This window comes from Pristiophorus japonicus, chromosome 9 (genome assembly GCF_044704955.1).
Source record: "Pristiophorus japonicus isolate sPriJap1 chromosome 9, sPriJap1.hap1, whole genome shotgun sequence".
NCBI lineage: Eukaryota > Metazoa > Chordata > Chondrichthyes > Pristiophoridae > Pristiophorus > Pristiophorus japonicus.
Genome location: NC_091985.1, coordinates 216875430 through 216895443, shown reverse-complemented (window position 1 = coordinate 216895443; position 20014 = coordinate 216875430). Strand labels below are relative to the sequence as shown.

At 53.2% G+C, this 20014-nt stretch overlaps 1 protein-coding gene across 1 annotated transcript in view; it reads left to right on the top strand.

Moving 5' to 3' along the window:
- The first annotated feature begins 428 nt into the window (after positions 1 to 428).
- The window catches only part of LOC139274131 (telomerase protein component 1-like), a 64869-nt gene continuing 45283 nt past the window's right edge, over positions 429 to 20014 (top strand). Inside the window, exons 1-9 of the mRNA XM_070891174.1 lie at positions 429 to 562; positions 1922 to 2043; positions 8546 to 8659; positions 10505 to 10622; positions 12086 to 12280; positions 14668 to 14849; positions 15402 to 15552; positions 15902 to 16081; positions 19534 to 19626. Of these exons, the coding sequence (XP_070747275.1) occupies positions 527 to 562; positions 1922 to 2043; positions 8546 to 8659; positions 10505 to 10622; positions 12086 to 12280; positions 14668 to 14849; positions 15402 to 15552; positions 15902 to 16081; positions 19534 to 19626 (1191 nt within the window). The 5' untranslated portion in view covers positions 429 to 526. The remainder of the gene's footprint in view (positions 563 to 1921; positions 2044 to 8545; positions 8660 to 10504; positions 10623 to 12085; positions 12281 to 14667; positions 14850 to 15401; positions 15553 to 15901; positions 16082 to 19533; positions 19627 to 20014) is intronic.

Sequence of the window (20014 nt, the reverse complement as noted above, 5' to 3'; positions counted from 1 at the left end):
TGAGGGAGGGGCTGGAAGATCAGCCATCATTCCCCTATCTGATCACCATCCAGTGTGTGAGTGGAGGGCTGGTGCGTGGGGACTTGGCTCAGCTTCACTGCCTGTGTTGGTAGAGGAAGGACTGGGCCCATCCCCAGCGACATCGTGATGGTCGGATAGTGCCTGTGGGACCCGTGGCCCAGGGTGTGAGGACGGGAATGCTGGGACTGTGCCATGGAGGGTGGAGCCAAGTACCTGGCCTCACAGTTCACCTTTCGCACCTCCTGTCCTCCCCTGGTCCTCCCCCCACTGTTTCCCCACCCACCCTCCTCTGGTCCCCCTCCCCTGCCCCCCCCTTTCTCCCCCTCTCTCTCCCTCCCTGACGTGTCTCCTCCCACCCCCACAGGTGGCGGACTGTGCGAGTCTTCGTGTCCTCGACGTTCCGGGACATGCAGGCGGAGCGTGACCTCCTGACCCGCTGCGTCTTCCCCGAGCTGCGGGCCCGGGCTGCCCGCCATTTTGTGTGGGTGCAGGAGGTGGACCTGCGATGGGGCATCACCGAGGAGGAGTCCCGCGGGAACAGGTGGGTATCAGTCGCGCCGGGGTATCAGATTTCACAGGGGTTGTCATCATCCATCTGACCCCCTCGTCTATCTGACCCTCGCCCCATGGGCACAGTGTTCCTCCCCCTGACCCTCTAACCCCTGGGCACAGTGTCCCTCAGACTCCCTGACCCTCGCCCCCTGGGCATGGTGTCCCTCGCCCCTCCCCCCCCCCCCCCCCCCCCCCGCCACCACAGCCTAAGAGAGCCTCCTCCTAACTCATCACTGCAACACCGCACATCGCACACCCAGTCATACAAGAAACTCGGGATATGAAACACTCTCTCTGTCCCTCCAATGATGGTGCTGCCCCACACCGTCCCTGCCCACTCCTGCACTGATTCTCAGTCTGTCCCTCCAAGTATGGCCCTGCCCCGGTCCCGCTCCTGCCCCTGCACCGGCCCCGCCCCCGCACTGCCCCTGCCCCTGCACTGATTCTCTGCTTGTATCCACTCGCAGGCAGTTGGAGCTTTGCCTGTCCGAGGTTTCCCGCTGCCAGCTCTTTGTGGGCATTCTGGGGGAGAGATATGGCCAGATCCTGCAGGAATACTCGTTACCCAACCTGCCTCAGTTTGAGTGGGTAAGGATGCCAGCTCACATACTCCGGTAGCACTTCTGTTCCCGCGGTTTCCGGAATCAGCTCGGGATGATTTCACCATGTGACCGATGGGATCCGGCACCTTGTTCCAGTTACACTGGTGTCCCAGCTCGTTTTAAAGCAAAGACTTGCATTTAGATAGTGCCTTTCACATCCTCGGGACGTCCCAAAGTGCTTTACATCCAATAAAGTATCTTTGAAGTGCAGTGACTGTTGTAATGTAGGAAATGTGATAGCCAATTTTTGCACAGCAAGCTCCCACAAATAGCAATCTGTTTTAGTGAAGTCGGTCGAGAGGAGAACTAGTGTCTTGGGATCTTTTGTGCCCACCTAAAGAGGGGCCCTCGGTTTAACGTCTCATGCAAATTGATGGCACCTCTGACAGCGCAGCGCTCCATCGGTACTGCACCGGGAGAATTGGTCCTCAATTGTGGGGCTCGAATCTCTGAAGTTGGGACTTGAATCCACAACCTTCTGACTCCAAGGCGAGAGTATTAGCACTAAGCCAGGGCTGACACCGAACCCATGCTGTACTTGGCCTAGTAGTGTTTGATGGGAGAGTGTAGATGGAGCTTTACTCTGTATCTAACCCGTGCTGTACCTGCCCTGGGAGTGCTTGATGCGAATATGCATGTGTGAAATAGCACTATGAATGGGCTCCTTGTTACAGATCTTGCAGGGCTCAGCACTGTGGGAGTCTGACTGACTGAAATCTCCAACTTTCTCCCACTGTATCTCGCAGGTTAAGTCCTATCCACGAGGACGTTCCATCACCGAGTTGGAAATTGTGCAGTTTTTGCAACAGAAGAATGACTGCTCAAGTGAAACGTCTTTCTTCTACACCAGAGACCCTGCCATACTGAGGTAGGAGAGAGTGAGGAGGATCAATTAATGTGATTTTATTGAACTACTGGTCAACCTTGCGTATGAGTGGCTACAGTTATTTGTAGGAGATTGGCGTGTTTGTTTAGCTTTGTTTGTTGTAACAGGCCAGGGGAGGTTACAGCGCCACCTCTGGAGGATGAAAGAACAACAGGAAAAGAATGCTGCCGATGCTGGAATTAGAAATGAAAACAGAGAATGCTGGAAATACTCAGCAGGTCAGGCAGCCTCTGAGAGAAACAGCGTTAACCATGGCCTTTCATCAGAACTGGGAGATGTCCAAGTTGTTCAGCAAGCACAGAGGCAGGGAGAAGGAAGTGGAAGGATACAAAGGGGAAGGTCTGTGATTGGGTGGAGGGCAGGTAGGTGGACCAAACGCTCAAACCTTCCATATGGCAGCACTCGCCCTGGTGTACTCTACAGCGGAGGGAGCACTGCTCCTCCGGCATGGCCATCAGGTCGGTATGTCAAATCCGTTGATGTCCAGCTGAATTCTACGATGAGAATTATCACTGGTACGCTTTTATCAACACCAACACCTTGGCTGCCCATGCTTGCAAACATCGCACCAGCACACATATGCCGTCTCCAGAGCATACAACCACTACACAAACAAAGACATGCCGATTCAGGCTGACTGGAACAACCTACCACCAACCCGTCTCAAATCTCGATGGCCATTTTGGACCATCGCCAAAGCCCTTCAGCGATTCCCCATGGACTCGATGACTGATGGTGAAATGCTTGGAAGAACTGCGACATACGGAATGGATTCCTTCTAGAGGACCCCACAGTACAACCTATAGGATCAAATATTCCTCGCAAACACTGGACAACCATCAACCGCCTCCGAACCAGTCATGGTAGATGCTGCCACCTTCTCCATAGGTGGAAGATTAGAATATCCCCATCATGCGATTGTGGAGCTCCTAATCAGACCCTGGAGCACATCATTGAGCACTGCCCTCAGAGGGAATTCGCAGGCAGCCTATAAGATATCCACGCTGTTACACCTGAAGCTTTGGCCTGGATATCTGACTTGGATATTGACATTTGATTTGCTTTGCTACTACCATACGGATGGAGAAGGGTGGAGGACAGGTTAGATTAAATGACGAAAGGGACGATGGTGCAAGGCAAAAGGGGGTGCTAACGGGACAAGTAAAGAAACACAAGATGGATCTCGAGGTGACGTAAATGGCAACAGCCGAACCATGACCAGCACCTCCTGTCCGAGATAATGGGAGCGGTGGTTATGATGGGGGATCTGGGTGAGGGAAATAGTGGGTCGCACATTAACCTTTGACCCTCTGGGATCTTGGGGTCAAATCCAGACCCAGACATGGGCGACAAAGCTCTCCTCTGTTGGATGGGGTTAAGAATCCAAGATGTTCTTGTCAATTAAGTTTATTTACAAAACTTAGACAGTCCAACTACCTCTACCACTAGTGAGGACTAAGAGGGGAAACAGCAAGAGAACAGCAACACCTCCAGGATCCGCTCCAACGCACACCTCTCTGCCATGTATCGGTGTTTCTTCCCTTCATTGTTGCAGGATCACTATCCCAGAGCTCCTCACCAATACCGTTGTGGGAGCACTGTCGCCCCAAGGACTGTACCGCTTACACTCTCTGATGGACTCAGTGGGGCAGGGGGACAGACACTGACCTTTAAAGGGGTTTGGGTCCATTGGCGTTGTGTACAGTGGGAGTGAATGGGAAGGGGTTGGGTCCATCATCATCATAGGCAGACCCTCGGAATCGAGGAAGACTTGCTTCCACTCTAAAAGAGTCCTTAGGTGGCTGAACAGTCCAATACGAGAGCCACAGTCCCTGTCACAGGTGGGACAGATAGTTGTTGAGGGAAGGGGTGGGTGGGACTGGTTTGCCGCACGCTCTTTCCGCTGCCTGCGCTTGATTTCTGCATGCTCTCGGCGATGAGGCTCGAGGTGCTCAGCGCCCTCCCGGATGCACTTCCTCCACTTAGGGCGGTCTTTGGCCAGGGACTCCCAGGTGTCAGTGGGGATGTTGCACTTTATCAGGGAGGCTTTGAGGGTGTCCTTGTAACGTTTCCTCTGCCCATCTTTGGCTCGTTTGCTGCGAAGGAGTTCCGAGTAGAGCGCTTGCTTTGGGAGTCTCGTGTCTGGCATGCAGACAATGTGGCCTGCCCAGCGGATCTGATCAAGTGTGGTCAGTGCTTCGATGCTGGGGATGTCGGCCTGATTGAGGACGCGAATGTTGGTGGGTCTGTCTTCCCAGGGGATTTGTAGGATCTTGCGGAGACATCGTTGGTGATATTTCTCCAGCAACTTGAGGTGTCTACTGTACATCGTCAATGCCTCTGAGCCATACAGGAGGGTGGGTATTACTACAGTCGTGTAGCTTATGAGCTTGGTTGAAGTTTTGAGGGCCTATCTTCACACACTCTTTTCCTCAGGCGGCTGAAGGCTTCACTGGCGCACTGGAGGCGGTGTTGAATCTCGTCGTCAATGTCTGCTCTTGTTGATAAGAAGCTCCCGAGGTATGGAAAATGGTCCACGTTGTCCAGGGCCACAACGTGGATCTTGATGACTGGGGGGCAGTGCTATGCGGCAAGGATAGGCTGGTGGAAGACCTTTGTCTTACAGATGTTTAGCGTAAGGCCCATACTTTCGTACGCCTCAGTAACTACGTCGACTAGGTCCTGGAATTCAGCCTCTGTGCACAGATGCAGGCGTCGTCCGCATATTGTAGCTCAACGACAGAGGTTGGGGTGGTCTTGGACCTGACCTGGAGACGGCTGTCATGTATCCTACATGTTTACTGCTTGTACTATTACAAGGTGTGCCACCAGAGGGCACGGCAGTGGGAGACTTGTAGGTTACCTGTACAAGTGTGCCAGGCCTAGTATAAAAGGCAGGCCACCGTGTGTGATCCTCACTCTGGAGTTGCATTAAATGGAGTAAGGTCACTGCAGTTCAAGTACAACACATTGTCTCATGGAGTCATGATCAGAGCATCTGAAGACATAACAATTGGCGACGAGATTACGGACTTTCATGCGAAAATGGCTAACTTTGGACGTTGCAGCAGTTCGCCGATGGTGATGATTGGGATGCCTTTGTGGAGAGGCTTGACCATTTCTTCATAGCAAGCGACCTGGCAGGCCACAATCCAGCCACACTGGCTGATAAGCGCAGAGCTATCCTGCTAACCAGTTGTGGGCCCACCGTCTATGGCCTCGTCAGGGACTTGCTGGCACCAGCGAAGACAATGACCAAGACGAGCTTGTAACGCTGATTCAAGAACAACTCAAGCCCAAAGAGAGTATCCTCACAGCCAGACACTGGTTTTATACCCACCGACGGCCCGAAGGCCAGGAGATCACAAAATATGCTGCAGACCTCAGGAGACAGGCTGCACCATGTGACTTCGCCAACCACCTCACCGAAGCACTGCGGGATATCTTTGTCATCGGAATCGGCAACGAGGGCCTTCTTCACAGGCTACTGTCTTCTGCGGATACCACGGTCACACTGCAGAAGGCCATCGCCGTGAGCCAGGCATTCATGACTTCGACCTGCGGCTCTAGGCGGATGACTCATCCTCAGGACTCAAACCCGGCAAGTACTGTACACACAATGGCGCCTTTTAGAGGCTGGACTGTAGAATGTGACTCTCCTCAGGGGAGAGTGAACAGGCCCCCAAGTCCCTTAACTCAGTCCGCCGAGGGGGATAATCGAGTAGCACCATGCTGGCATTGCGGAGGAAATCACTAGGTTCACCAGTGCCGTTTTAAAGATTGTGTGTAAAGGCTGCAGCACAAAGGGCCACCTCCAGCGAATGTGTAAAAGAAATACGACTCACTGTGTTGAAGAGTCTGCAGATGGCCATGAATCCAGCGTGGATTATGAAGCGATAGAGAGGTAGCTCAGCCCCACGATGAGGTGTATGGCATGTTTACCTGCACTACAGAATGTTCCCTATTGAGGATGGAAGTCGAAATAAATGGCGTTCCAGTCTTCATGGAAGTGGACATGGGGGCGAGATAGTCAGTAATGAATCAAGAAGCCTTTGAGAGGCTATGGGACAATCAGGCTGAACGACTCAAGTTGGTCCTAGTTCAGGCAAAGTTACGCACCTACACCAATGAACTTATCCCAGTCGTTGGTAGTGCGGATGTAAAGGTACTCCATGATGGCGCGGTGCACAAGTTATCCCTGTGGATTGTTGCAGGTGATGCACCAACGCTACTCAGAAGAAGGTGGATGGAAAAGATCCATTGGAGCTGGGAGGATTTCATCCCTCCAGCAATCGACATCCCTCGTGCTCCGAGGCAGGGCAGGCCCTCACCTGAGGTTGGGTCCGGTGTCGGGGAGCAGACCAGCGTGGTGCCCAGGGCACGCACCTCTCGGCGCGACTGCTTGGAAAGGATCCAGCTGAGACGACCCGAACGCACCTTCCAGGCTCCAATGGAAGGACTCCGGAGGAAGAAAATCAGATCCAAAGGCGACTTCCCAGCCTCGGTGGCAGAACCCAGGGAGAAGAGGATCACGGCAGTCGACATCGTGGATGGAAGAAAGATGGCGCCCAAACCACGAGGTGATGCGCTGAAGAAAAAGATGGCGGCGGCCAGACCACGAGGTGCAGCGCTGATGGAGCAACACCTGGCACCCAGCAAAGAGGATTGGAGTAAAGATAGCAAGGCTCCCTTCAAGGAGGCCAGCAACACACCACACTTAAAGGGACAGTTCCACATTCTCAATCAATGTAATAGCAACTGAGTTAGATGTAAAATGAGTAATTGACGATCAGAGTTGTGTACATGCAATAAGCAAGGAAATGTACGATTGCGATCGGAGCTACAGTTTATTTACAATGAGTAATGAAACGTTGTGTGATGTAGGATTTCAACTACATTTAGTTAATGCAGTAGGCAAACCCCCATCGGGAGCACATGGCTCCAGCGAGCTTACCCAATGCTGTAGCCTGTGTCCCTGGGACCAGAGTAATGCACCGTGGAGTGTGGCCACAAGTAGCTAATATAGACCAGCAGAGCAAGTGATCTCGGGAGATCAACAGCACCGGTATAGATACCCTGCCCCTGATCGGCTCTACCTCTCAGGCATCCGATGGCACCAACTGCCACGGGCCTCAGGCGCAGCCCCCAGACCCTATAGCCACCAAGGCCATACCCGGGAACGAAGAGTCACCCGTAACGGTTCTCCCAAATGGGACCGGGACCAGCCAAGATCCCAAACCAAATAACGCCAGGCAAGCGAGTCAGCAGTTCCCTGTGCACTGCTAGACGACTGCTCCTCAGGGAGCAGCAGCGACCCGGGGTGCAAGGAGAGGACAGGGAGGTCACAGGCACCTGTGAACCTGCCCGACGCTAGGAGCAATGGCAAAAGCCCCGAGAGCAAGCAACTTGAGCCAACTCACTGCCAGCACTGGGCAGTGCACAGTCACCAGACTTCCTGGACACCAGCCAGCAGTTCTGGCACTAGTTTGTCCTCGCGCACCGGTGCTGATCCCTTGTACTTATTCCAAGTATATATCAAGTATGTATCTCACCAGTCAGATGTGCTTACCTCACAACTGTACCACAAATGTAATCATGTAAATGCAGTTTTTTTTTCTGGATTTGAATGTATATGAATGTAATGAGCCACTGGCACAACCTGTATGTGGGGGGTGGGTGGGGGGGAAGAGAATGGAGTGGGCATGGACACACAAACACAAACCACCTCTACTGCCAACGAAACACCAACCACTCACCCGAGATAGAAAAACCTGCCAAGGGTCAACCAGATGGAGCTAAGCCCAGAGCACAGTCAATGCAAAGGCAATTTGCACTAAGGTCCTGGGGAGAGTGATGTATCCTACATGGTTATTGCTTGTACTATTACAAGGTGTACCACCAGAGGGCACTGCAGTGGGAGACTTGTAGGTTATCTATTCAGGTGTGCCAAGCCTAGTATAAAAGGCAGGCCACCATGTGTGATCCTCACTCTGGAGTTACATGAAATGGACTAAGGTCACTACAGTTCAAGTGCAATACATTGTCTCATGGAGTCTTTATTGGAGCATCTGAAGACATAACAACGACGAAGGTTAAACTGGTTCTGTAGTTTAGTTCCACTCCAGCGGGGAGCTTGTTGGCTTTGAGGTGGAGCATGTCAGCGAGGAAGATTGAGAAGAGAGTTGGGGCGATGACGCAGCCTTGCTCGACCCCGGATTAGGTCTGTAATGGATCCGTTGGTAAGGATCACGGCCTTCCTGTCGTTGTGGAGCAGGCGGAGGATGGTGCCGAACTTTTAGGGGCATCCGAAACGGAGGAGGACAGTTGGGTCCACTGACTCTCGCGGTTGGATCCATTGGGATTGTGCACAGTGACTGGGAAGGGTTTGGTCCATTGGGATTTGATCTGGAGAATGGGTTGTACCTTCAATCCCAGTTTGATACATGGGCCCCATTCCTGACAGACTCCACTTCTCTTTGGTCAGGTCACTGCCAGAGCAATGGATGTCAGACTTCGCAGCAGAGTCAGAGGAAGGGAAAACAAGGATGGCAGATCTGAAGAATCAAGTGAAGGAAGCAGGGTTACTGGCCCTGGAAAAGTAAGCACGAGTGTTTATTGTCCCTCCGAATCCCTGCCTGCTCCCTCTTACTCCTGTATCTGCACTGTAGAAATTGAGACCGATCGAGCTGTCTCCCACACTAACCCATTTTGCCACAGAAACCTCAGCACTGTGGGATACCTCCCCTCCCTCAGTACTTTGGGACTTCTACTCACTCTGTCTCCGCCACCACCGCCCCCCCCCCCCCCCCCCCCCCAATAGCGCTTGGTTCCCCCCCACCCTCCTATCTCTGTGACAAATTACATCCTTTGTGACTGTGACAAAGGTAAACTATCCCTCCTCTTGGACCTGTCTGCAGCCTTTGACACAGTTGACCACTCCATCCTCCTCCAACGCCTCTCCACCAATGTCCAGCTGGGTGGGACTGCACTCGCCTGGTTCCATTCCTATCTATGTAATCATAAGCAGAAAATCTCCAGCAATGGCTTCTCTTCCCATCCCTGTATCATTACCTCTGGTGTCCCCCAAGGATCTATCCTTGGCCCCCTCCTATTTCTCATGTTGCCCCTTGGCGATGTCATCTGAAAACGCAGGATCAGTTTCCACATGTGTGTTGATGACACCCAGCGCTACCTCACTGCCACTTCTCACAACCCCTCCTCAGTCTCTAAATTGTCAGTCTGCTTGTCCAACATCCAGTTCTGGATGAGCAGAAATTTTCTCCAATTGAATATCGGGAAGACTGAAGCCATTGTCTTTGGTCCACGCCACAAACTCCGTTCCCCAGCCACTGACTCCATCCCTCTCTCCAATTTCTGCCTGAGGCTAAACCAGACTGTTCGTAACCTTGGTGTCATATTTGACCCTGAAATGAGCTTCTGACCATGTGTGACATAACTAAGACCGCCTATTTCCACCTCCATCACATCGCCCGTCTCTGCCCCTGCCTCAGCTCATCTGCTGCTGAAACCCTCATCCATGCCTTTGTTATCTCTAGACTTGACTATTCCAGTGCTCTCCTGGCTGGCCTCCCACATTCCTACATAAACTAGAGGTCATCCAAAACTCGGCAGCCTGTGTCCTAACTTGCACCAAGTCCCGGTCACCCATCACCCCTTTGCTCGCTGACCTATATTGGCTCCCGGTTAAGAGCAACGCCTTTATTTCAAAATGTTCATATTTTCCAATCTCGCCATGGCCTTGCCCCTCCCTATCTCTGTAATCTCCTCCAGCCCCCCCCCCCCCCCCCCCCCGAGTTGTCTGCGCTCCTCTAATTCTGCCCTCCTGACCATCCCTGATTATAATCGCTCCAATCGGTGGCCATGCCTTCTGTTGCCTGGGCCCCAAGCTCTGGAACACCCTCCCTAAACCTCTTCGCCTCTCTATTCTTTTAAGGTGCTCCTTAAAACCTACCTCTTTGACCCAGATTTTGCTCACCTGTCCTAATTTATCCTTATGTGGCTCAGTGTCATTTTGTGTCTTATAACACTCCTGTGAAGCGCCTTGGGATGTTTCACTATATTAAAGGCGCTATATAAATGCAAGTTGTTCTCTGCGCTTCTGCTATTCTGCCCTCTTGCACATCCATGATTTTAATTGCTCCACCATTGGTGGCCGTGCCTTCAACTGCCAAGACCCGAAGCTCTGGAAGTCCCTCCCTAAACCTCTCCACCTCTCTCGCCTCCTTTCTCCTCTGTGTTTCTTGCTCAGCCACCTCCCCGCCTTTGTCTCTCGCGAGGACTCTCTCACTCCGTCTCTCTCTGTTGTTTCCTCTTCCACCACCGGCTGGGTTCAGCTAACACAGCACCAGTGCAAGAGTCCATTTTTTCCATTTTATATATTTCTGAATTTCTTTCAACCAGTTTCTGGTCTGTTTGTTTTCAGCTACGGCAGCGAGTGGGGAGGGGAGGCCCACGGGCGACCGTGCCTGAAGGGATTGGAGGAGTTTGGGACCAGCATCTTCAGCAGTCTCTGGAAGGCCATTGTCAGTCAGCACTGTCAGGTCAGTGCACCCAGCTCAGACCCAGCTCTGCCCAATCTACAAGGGGCAGCCGTTCCTATCGGAGGAGATTTACCCACTGACCCGCCTCTTCGAGGGCGGGAGACTGGGACTACCTGAAGTACTCCTGAAGGTGGCCTGTTACCCGGGCTGCAGTCAGACACGGGGCAGCCTGTTCCCCAGGCTACAGTCAGACACGGTGCGGCCTGTTCCCCGGGCTACAGTCAGACACGGGGCAGCCTGTTCCCCGGGCTACAGTCAGACACGGGGCAGCCTATTGTTTAAATAAGAACATAAACATAAGAAATAGGAGCAAGAGTAGGCCATTTGGCCCGTCGAGCCTACTCCGCCATTCAATAAGAAAATGGCTGACCTGATAATGGACTCAGCTCCATTTCCCTGCCCGCTCCCCATAACCCTTTACTCCCTTATCGCTCAAAAATCTGTCTATCTCCACCTTAAATATATTTAATGACCCAACCTCCACAGCTCTCTGGGTCAGAGAATTCCACAGATTTACAACCATCTGTGAAGAAATTCCTCCTCATCTCAGTTTTAAATGGGCGGCCCTTTATTCTGAGACTATGTCCCCTAGTTTTAGATTTCTCCATGAGGGGAAACATCCTCTCTGTATCTACCCTGTCAATTCCCCTCAGAGTCTTATACGTTTCAATAAGATCACCTCTCATTCTTCTGAACACCAAAGAGTTTAGGCTCAACCTGACCTCATAAGACAACCCTCCCATCTCTGGAATCAACCTAGTGAACCTTCTCCTGAGCTCCCTCCAATGCAAGTTATATCCTTCCTTTAAATGTGGAGACCAAAACTGTGTGCAGGGAATGTCTCGGATTGAAAAGATTGACCAAGTCTCTTGCGATGTAGTCCCACCCTCCATCCAGTATTACACCAGGCTGCCCTGCAGCGAGGCTGAGATTGGATTTTCAGCGGGACATGGAGCTGGGATAACTCCCATCTTCCCAACCCCAGAGTGGGGAGAAGCGGGAACAGGTCAATCGCAAATGTGGCAGCGTTACCGAATGGGCGGGGAGGGGCTCTGAACGGCTCTCGGGGCCCTTTTGCAAACATGGCACCTCAAGAGTGTGCCGCGGCATCAGATCAGACGTTAAACCGAGGGCCCTGTGTGCTCTCGAGTGAACGTAAAAGATCTCACGGCCACTATTTTGAAGAAGAGCTAGGGGGAGTTCTGCCCGGTATCCTGGATGCAATATTTATCCCTCAACCAAACCTAAAAACGGGTGATCTGGTCGTTATCGCACTGCTGTTCTGTGGGATCTTGCTGTGCGCACATTTGCCTGTCACGTTTCCTACATTACAACAGTGACCACACTTCATTAGATGGGAATCCCTTTGGGGCGTGTCGAGGTGATGGAAGGTGGCTGTGTAAATGCAAGGTTCCCGTGCTCTATCTAACGCGCTGGAATTGTTTTCTGTGTCTGACCGACAGGCGGAGTGCGGCCTAGAGGCGAGATTGGCGGCTGATGAAGACGCCCTTCAGGACGGCTTCCTGGAGGCCCAGAGCTGTCGGCAGTACGGCCGTGTCCAGCAGCTGGCCGCGGCCACCTCCGCCATCCGAGAGCGGCGGCAGGGAGGCATCTTTATCGTCCACGGCAGGCCCAGTGAGGGGAAGACCGCCTTCATGGTATGCAACATTCTAGATTATTCCGCTTACTCTCGTCTTTGGATCGAACAACTCCCCTTGACATTCTATGGGCGTCACCATTGTCGAAACCTAACCCACCAGCAGCAACCTGGCCATCACCAATGATCAGAAGCTCCAGCGGACCGGCTGAGTAAATGCCGCAGTTACTGTGTAGACCACGGAGAGTGGTTCACCTCCTGACTCCCCTCAATTCTCGCCGCCCCCTACACGTCCCCATTTACAGTACTGTATTCAGTTCTGGGTACCAAACCGCCAAGGATATACTGGCCTTGGAGGGCGAATGTGCAGCGCAGATTCACCAGAATGGTACTGGGGTTAAAAGGGTTGAATTACAGAGGATTGTATAGGATTACTTTGGATATACTGCACAGAAACAGACCATTCGGCCCAACCAGTCCGTGCCGTTTATGCTCCACTCGAGCCTCCTTCTGTCTTTCCCGATCTAACACTATCAGCATAACCCTCTATTCCCTTCTCCCTCATGTGCTTGTCGAGCCTTCCCTTAAATGTATCTATAGTATTTGCTCCAACCACTCCCTGTGGTAGCAAGTTCCACATTCTCAGCACTCTCTGGGTAAAGGAGTTTCTTCTGAATTCCTCATTGGATTTCCTGGTGACTATCTTATATTGATGGCCTCTAGTTATGCTCTTCCCCACAAGTGGAAACATTCTCTCTGTGTACACTCTATCAAAATCTTTCATAATTTTAAAGACCTCGATTAGTTCACCCCTCAGCCGCCTTTTTTCAAGAGAAAAGAGACCCAGCTTGTTCATCCCTTCCTGATATGTATATCCTCGCATTTCTGGTATCATCCTTGTAAATCTTTGTACCCTCTCCAGTGCCTCTATATCCTTTTTATAATATAGCGACCAGAACTGTACTCTGATCCAAACAAGGTGCATCTGTCTGCGCTCCCTCCCCCCCTCCCGCTCCTGCTGCCCCGTGGTCGGACACTGTGTCAATTCCTCTGCCTCTTCCTCCTCCTTCTCCTCCACATGATGGCCTGATGTGGAGGGTTGATCAGAGGATTGATGCGCCTGTGGCTGGTCATCTGGAAGTAGAAAGCAGCAGAGCAGGGGGCAGGGTGACATGAGGAAGGTCACATGGCACAGACTCATTGGAAGGACCATCACTACTCCATTATATTGAGTCCAGAGACACTGTATTATACTGTCCCGACCCTAGTCCACACCCACTGTATCACATTGCCCCGACCCTGGTCCCCATACACTATCACATTGTCCCAACCCTAGTCCACACACACTGTATCACATTGCCCCAACCCGGCCCAGGCAGTGTGCAGGACTTTCCCTCCATATACAAGCGGGGGTCAGCACCCCCTCGGGCAGTTGCCCGACCTGAGATGTTGATGAGGTCTGCCACTCGCTCCTCCAGGTCGGTAAGTGGCAGGGTCTGAGGCGGACCGCCGCCTGTCCTCACCTGCTCACAGCGACTGTGTGACTTCTTTCCCTGCAAAGATGAAAATGGAAATGGTTACCAGAGGGTCCATGTGCTCTTGTGGCTCACACACACATAGTTACCAAAGCACTTCTATCATACAGTCTGAATGTAACCGATTCCGCTGTTTAATGGCCTTGGAAGTTGCACGTGGTTCATCAGGAGGACATCGAAGTGCGGAAACATCTTATGAGATCTCAAAGCAATAATGTGTAAAGATCATTCGTGGCAAATAGGGTGCCACACTAAGCCAACATGTGTCATGCATTTTAGGAGGCAACCCACAGAGTACTGAGAGACAGCAACAGCATGAGAACAAATAGTGTGTCAGATTTATAATTAAAGTGATAAAGGACTGCATCAATAAAAATTGTACTCACTCTAACGACCCTCGAAAGATCATAAACTTTTTCCGGCACTGCTTCCCACTCCCGGCCACTGTGTCTGAGGCAGTGACCTCCCCTGTAATCTCCCTCCAGATTCTGTTAAATATGTCTGGCAGGGGTCTGGATCCACCCGTCCTGTGTAGTTCCTGCCATCTCCTCTCCACAATCTCCACAAGGGCTTCGTTAGCCTCTTGTAAAAAATCGTCCCGCACACTGCCTGCTGTCTTCCTCCATCATCAAAATCCAATAATAAAATGGTTGGTTCAACTCTGGTTGTACTGCGCACATGCGTGGCCGCGCCCTGCATTAGCATTTCAGATCGGACAGCAGACCAGAAACGCGCGAAGAGGAAAAAAAAAATTGCATATGCGCAGAATGGGTGATTTTTTTTTTTAGGTTTGGAACCTTCGGCAAACGGGCGAAATCGCAAAAAGCCAAAAATGCAGAATGACGTGGAACTGCACCCCAACGAGTAGCGAGATTTCACTAATACACACACTGCACCTTGTCTCCCTCTGTAGGCCAGCCTGGTGACCAAGCTCGGTATCAGTGACATGGAGAAATGTCCGGGGCCGTCCGATCTCCTCTTTCACTTCACAGCGGCCAGCGAGAGAGCTCAGGATGGCACCAGCATGCTTTACCGGCTCTGTGTGTTGCTCAACAACAGGTTGAAAAGACAGCAGGAGGTCCCGAGGAGTTACAGGTGAGGAGGGCACTGTCCCTAGTACTTCAGCAGGGTAAGGGTCGCTCATTGTAATGGTACAGCATCACCTTATTGAGCAGGGTAAAGGTCGCTCACTGTCACTGAACAGAGTTGGTATTTATTGAGCAGGATAAGGATTACTCAGTAACTGTGGAGTCACTGTACAGCAGGGTAAGGATTACTCACTGTGCAACTGTAGAGTCACTGTACAGCAGGGTAAGGATTACTCACTGTGCAACTGTAGAGTCACTGTACAGCAGGGTAAGGATTACTCAGTAACTGTGGAGTCACTGTACAGCAGGATAAGGATTATTCACTGTGTACAGCAGGGTAAGGATTATTCACTAACTGTAGAGTCACTGTACAGCAGGGTGAGGATTATTCACTGTGCACAGCAGGGTAAGGATTATTCACTAACTGTAGAGTCACTGTACAGCAGGGTAAGGATTACTCAGTAACTGTGGAGTCACTGTACAGCAGGGTAAGGATTACTCACTAACTGTAGAGTCACTGTACAAGAGCGTATGGCTCAGACCAGTATCTTCTCCACAGAGGCCTTGTGTTGGAGTTTCATTCTCTCTTGGACCATGTGGCCCATTCTCAGCAGCGACGGCACTTGGTGCTGGTCATCGACGGTGCCGACTGTGTTCAGACCGAAAGAGGCCAACGCACATCGGACTGGATCCCTGAGCACGTGCCACGTGTGAGTATCGACGTGATGTACTCTTGTATTCCAACTCCTGCACTGAGGTGTCATCCATGGCCCAGTGGCTCTCTCTCTCTCGCCTCCGAGATATGTTCAGGTTTCCAATCTAGCTCCGGACGTTTCAGCCCCACAATCCAGGTCGACACACGGTGCCAGTACCCTCCCTCTCTGTGTGTCTCTGTGTGTCTGTCTGACTGTCTCTGTCTGTCTATCTGTCTGTCTCTCTCTCTCGCTCTCTCTCTCCTATTCTATTGTCTGTCTCTCTCTCTCTGTCTCTATAAAACCTGTGACGTTTCTCAGAGTCAAGCAGGTTGATAGTTTGAGCCGCCTGTGTTGTGTCCCTCAGGGTGTGACGCTGGTGCTGAGTGTCACGGAGGACTCCTTGCTGCATTGCGCTCTGGCCAAGAGCAAGGGGGCCGTGACCATCCGCCTGGGCCCACTGGAGCCGCTCGACAGGTCAGAGGTCGTGCGCCAGAGCCTGGCCATCTACGGCAAAAAGCTGGAGGAGTCGGCCTTCAACAACCAGGTGAGGGCGGAGCGGGCGGGCGAGCGCTGGAACATAAACAGGAGCAGGAGTCAGCCATTCGGCCCCTTGAGCCTGCTCCGACATCCAATGAGATCATGGCTGATCTTCGACCTCAGTTCCACTTTCCCGCCCATATCCAACTGGATGGGCCACTTAAATTTCTCATTCTCCATCTCCCCGTATTCAGGCCAACGCTCCCCGTTGGTGTCAGCTGTGGCTCGGTGGGTCCTCTGAGTCAGAAGGTCGTGGGTTCAAGTCCCTGCTCCAGAGACTCCAGTCCCATAATCCAGGGCTGACACCCCCGGAGCCAGTACTGAGGGAGCGCTGCACTGTGGGAGGGGCAGTGCTGAGGGAGCGCTGCACTGTGGGAGGGGCAGTGCTGAGGGAGCGCTGCACTGTGGGAGGGGCAGTGCTGAGGGAGCGCTGCACTGTGGGAGGGGCAGTGCTGAGGGAGCGCAGCACTGTGGGAGGGACAGTGCTGAGGGAGCGTTGCACTGTGGGAGGGGCAGTGCTGAGGGAGCGTTGCACTGTGGGAGGGGCAGTGCTGAGGGAGGGACAGTGCTGAGGGAGCGCTGCACTGTGGGAGGGGCACTGCTGAGGGAGCGCTGCACTGTGGGAGGGGCAGTGCTGAGGGAGCGCTGCACTGTGGGAGGGGCAGTGCTGAGGGAGCGCTGCACTGTGGGAGGGGCAGTGCTGAGGGAGCGCTGCACTGTGGGAGGGGCAGTGCTGAGGGAGCGCTGCACTGTGGGAGGGACAGTGCTGAGGGAGCCTCCGCTGCACTGTGGGAGGGTCAGTGCTGAGGGAGCCTCCGCTGCACTGTGGGAGGGTCAGTGCTGAGGATGCACTGCACTATCGGGGGGGCAGTACGGAGGGAGCGCTGCATTGACGGAGCTGCTGTCTTTCGGATGAGATATTAAACCGAGTCTCCGTCTGCCCTCTTGGGTGGATGTAAAGGATCCCACAGCCGCTATTGGAAGAAGAGCAGGGGGGAATTCGCCCCGGTGTCCTGGGGTCAAGATTTATATTGCAACCAACATCACTGCAACAAATCAAATGGTGAGGTCATTTATCACATTGCTGTTTGTGGGAGGTTGCTGCACACACATTGACTGCCGCATTTCCCACATTACAAGAGTGACTACACTTCAAGAAAAAAAAGTACTTTGTTGGCTGTAAAGCGCTTTGGGACGACCTGAGGCTGTGAAAGGTGCTGTATTAATGTGAATACCTTCAGCTGCCTGGGCCCCGAGCTCTGGAACTCCCTCCCTAAACCTCTCCGCCTCTTTACTACTTTCAAACCCTCCTTAAAACCTACCTCTTTGACCCAGCTTTTGGTCATCTGCCGCAATTTCTTCTTCTGTGACTCGGTGTTAAATTTTTTGTTTCATAATACTCCAGTGAAACACCTTGGGATGTTTTACTACATTAAAGGCGCAATGTAAATACAAGTTGTTGTTGTTGTTGTAGCGTTTCTTTCTCCAGATTCCAACATTATGGCTCCATTTTCCCCAAAGCTTTTTTTTGGTGTACTTGAGTTGGGCCCGAGTACGCCAAACAAATGTTCTAAGTTTCCCGTTGGATTTCTTCATTTTGGTGCAGCCTAACCTGTCCTTTAGTTTTGGGGGTGGAGCCTTGATCGGCGCCAAAATGATCGCATTGCCACGGTAACCAGGGACACAATGTGAGTTGAGGTTGGAAAGTGAAACATACAGCCAGCTCCCAACACATTAAAACACATTGCAGCAACTTGCCTCCAATTATTAAAGTGCCCCAACCCCCCCCCCGCAACCCCAATGCCGGTGCTGATCCCCTCCCCATCCCAGGCCGAAGGGCCTCCCGGTTCGCTCCCCCATCTGCCCCTCGCCCCGAGTTCCTTTCCGGCCCGCCCCGAGCCCCAAGTGCCTTGCTGGACTTCTCGCCTTTCCCTGGCCGAGTGGCCTCCTCCCTCCCAGTCCCCGCACCTAACTATACCCAAAAGGCTTCTCCCTCTCTCACCCCCCCCTCTCTCTCACCCCCCCCTCTCTCTCACCCCCTCCTCTCTCTCTCACCCCCCCCTCTCTCTCTCACCCCCCCCACTCTCTCTCTCACCCCCCCTCTCTCTCTCACCCCCTCCTCTCTCTCTCACCCCCTCTCTCTCTCTCACCCCCCCCTCTCTCTCTCACCCCCCCCTCTCTCTCTCACCCCCCCTCTCTCTCTCACCCCCCCCTCTCTCTCTCACCCCCCCCTCTCTCTCTCACCCCCCCCTCTCTCTCTCACCCCCCCCTCTCTCTCTCACCCCCCCCTCTCTCTCTCACCCCCCCCTCTCTCTCTCACCCCCCCCTCTCTCTCTCACCCCCCCCCTCTCTCTCTCCCCCCCCCTCTCTCTCTCACCCCCCCCTCTCTCTCTCACCCCCCCCTCTCTCTCTCACCCCCCCCTCTCTCTCTCACCCCCCCTCTCTCTCTCACCCCCCCTCTCTCTCTCACCCCCCCCTCTCTCTCTCACCCCCCCCTCTCTCTCTCACCCCCCCCTCTCTCTCTCACCCCCCCCTCTCTCTCTCACCCCCCCCTCTCTCTCTCACCCCCCCCTCTCTCTCTCACCCCCCCCTCTCTCTCTCACCCCCCCCTCTCTCTCTCACCCCCCCCTCTCTCTCTCACCCCCCCCTCTCTCTCTCACCCCCCCCTCTCTCTCTCACCCCCCCCTCTCTCTCTCACCCCCCCCTCTCTCTCTCACCCCCCCCTCTCTCTCTCACCCCCCCCTCTCTCTCTCACCCCCCCCTCTCTCTCTCACCCCCCCCTCTCTCTCTCACCCCCCCCTCTCTCTCTCACCCCCCCCTCTCTCTCTCACCCCCCCCTCTCTCTCTCACCCCCCCTCTCTCTCTCACCCCCCCTCTCTCTCTCACCCCCCCCTCTCTCTCTCACCCCCCCTCTCTCTCTCACCCCCCCTCTCTCTCTCACCCCCCCTCTCTCTCTCACCCCCCCTCTCTCTCTCACCCCCCCTCTCTCTCTCACCCCCCCTCTCTCTCTCACCCCCCCTCTCTCTCTCACCCCCCCTCTGCTGCACTTGCCGGTGCTGATTTCCTTAACTCTCCAGAAGGTTTTTCTGTAGAGGCCACATACACTGGCCTAAGCAGAACTGGAGTAACTCTCAGCTGGCTAAAGTTGCCTAAGTGTCTAGAATTGGCACAGGTGGCAGGTTACTCCCCCTTTGGCTGAAAAAAAATTACCTACAAAATGGTGACTAACTGAGTTACGCTGGTGCAAATTGATCGGGGAAACTGTGGTTTTTAAACTTAAGCCAAAAAAAACAGCCTGCTCCAAAAAAATGGTGCAGATCACTGGGGAAAATTGAGCTCAACAACAGTGTTTCCCACATTACACAGTGACTACACTCCAAAAGTACTTTATTGGCTGTAAAGAGTTTTGAGACGTCCATTGGTCGCGGAAGGCGCTATATAAATGCAAGTCTTTTTCAGATGCGGCTGTTGGTCATCAAGAAGGAATCTCACAATCCCCTCTTCCTGAAGCTGGCGAGCGAGGTGCTGCGAGAGTTCGGGGTCTTCGAGAAGGTTGGTGTGTCGGTGACCTTTCAACACCCCATGTCCCCTCCTTCCCCCATGTATCTTTGTGGCCTTTCACCTCTGCCCCCTCCCCCATGTGTCTGAGACTTCACCTACCACCCCTCCACCCGTGCGTTTGTGACCTTTCACCTCCCCGTCCCTGCTTCACCACCCCCTACCCCGCCAGCACCGCTTCCCAGTAAAGGACTGCACAATGTTTGACTACTGCCATTCTGTGCTACACAATTAGGTCTGGACTTCACCTCACAAGCCGTGTCATAAAGGACCCGGTCAATCCACAGACTACGGAGATTTGACCCCAGGTCCCAGAGGGTGAAAGGTCAGTGTCTGACCCCACCCAGTTCACCACCAAAGAGAGGAGACCTTCATCCCCTCT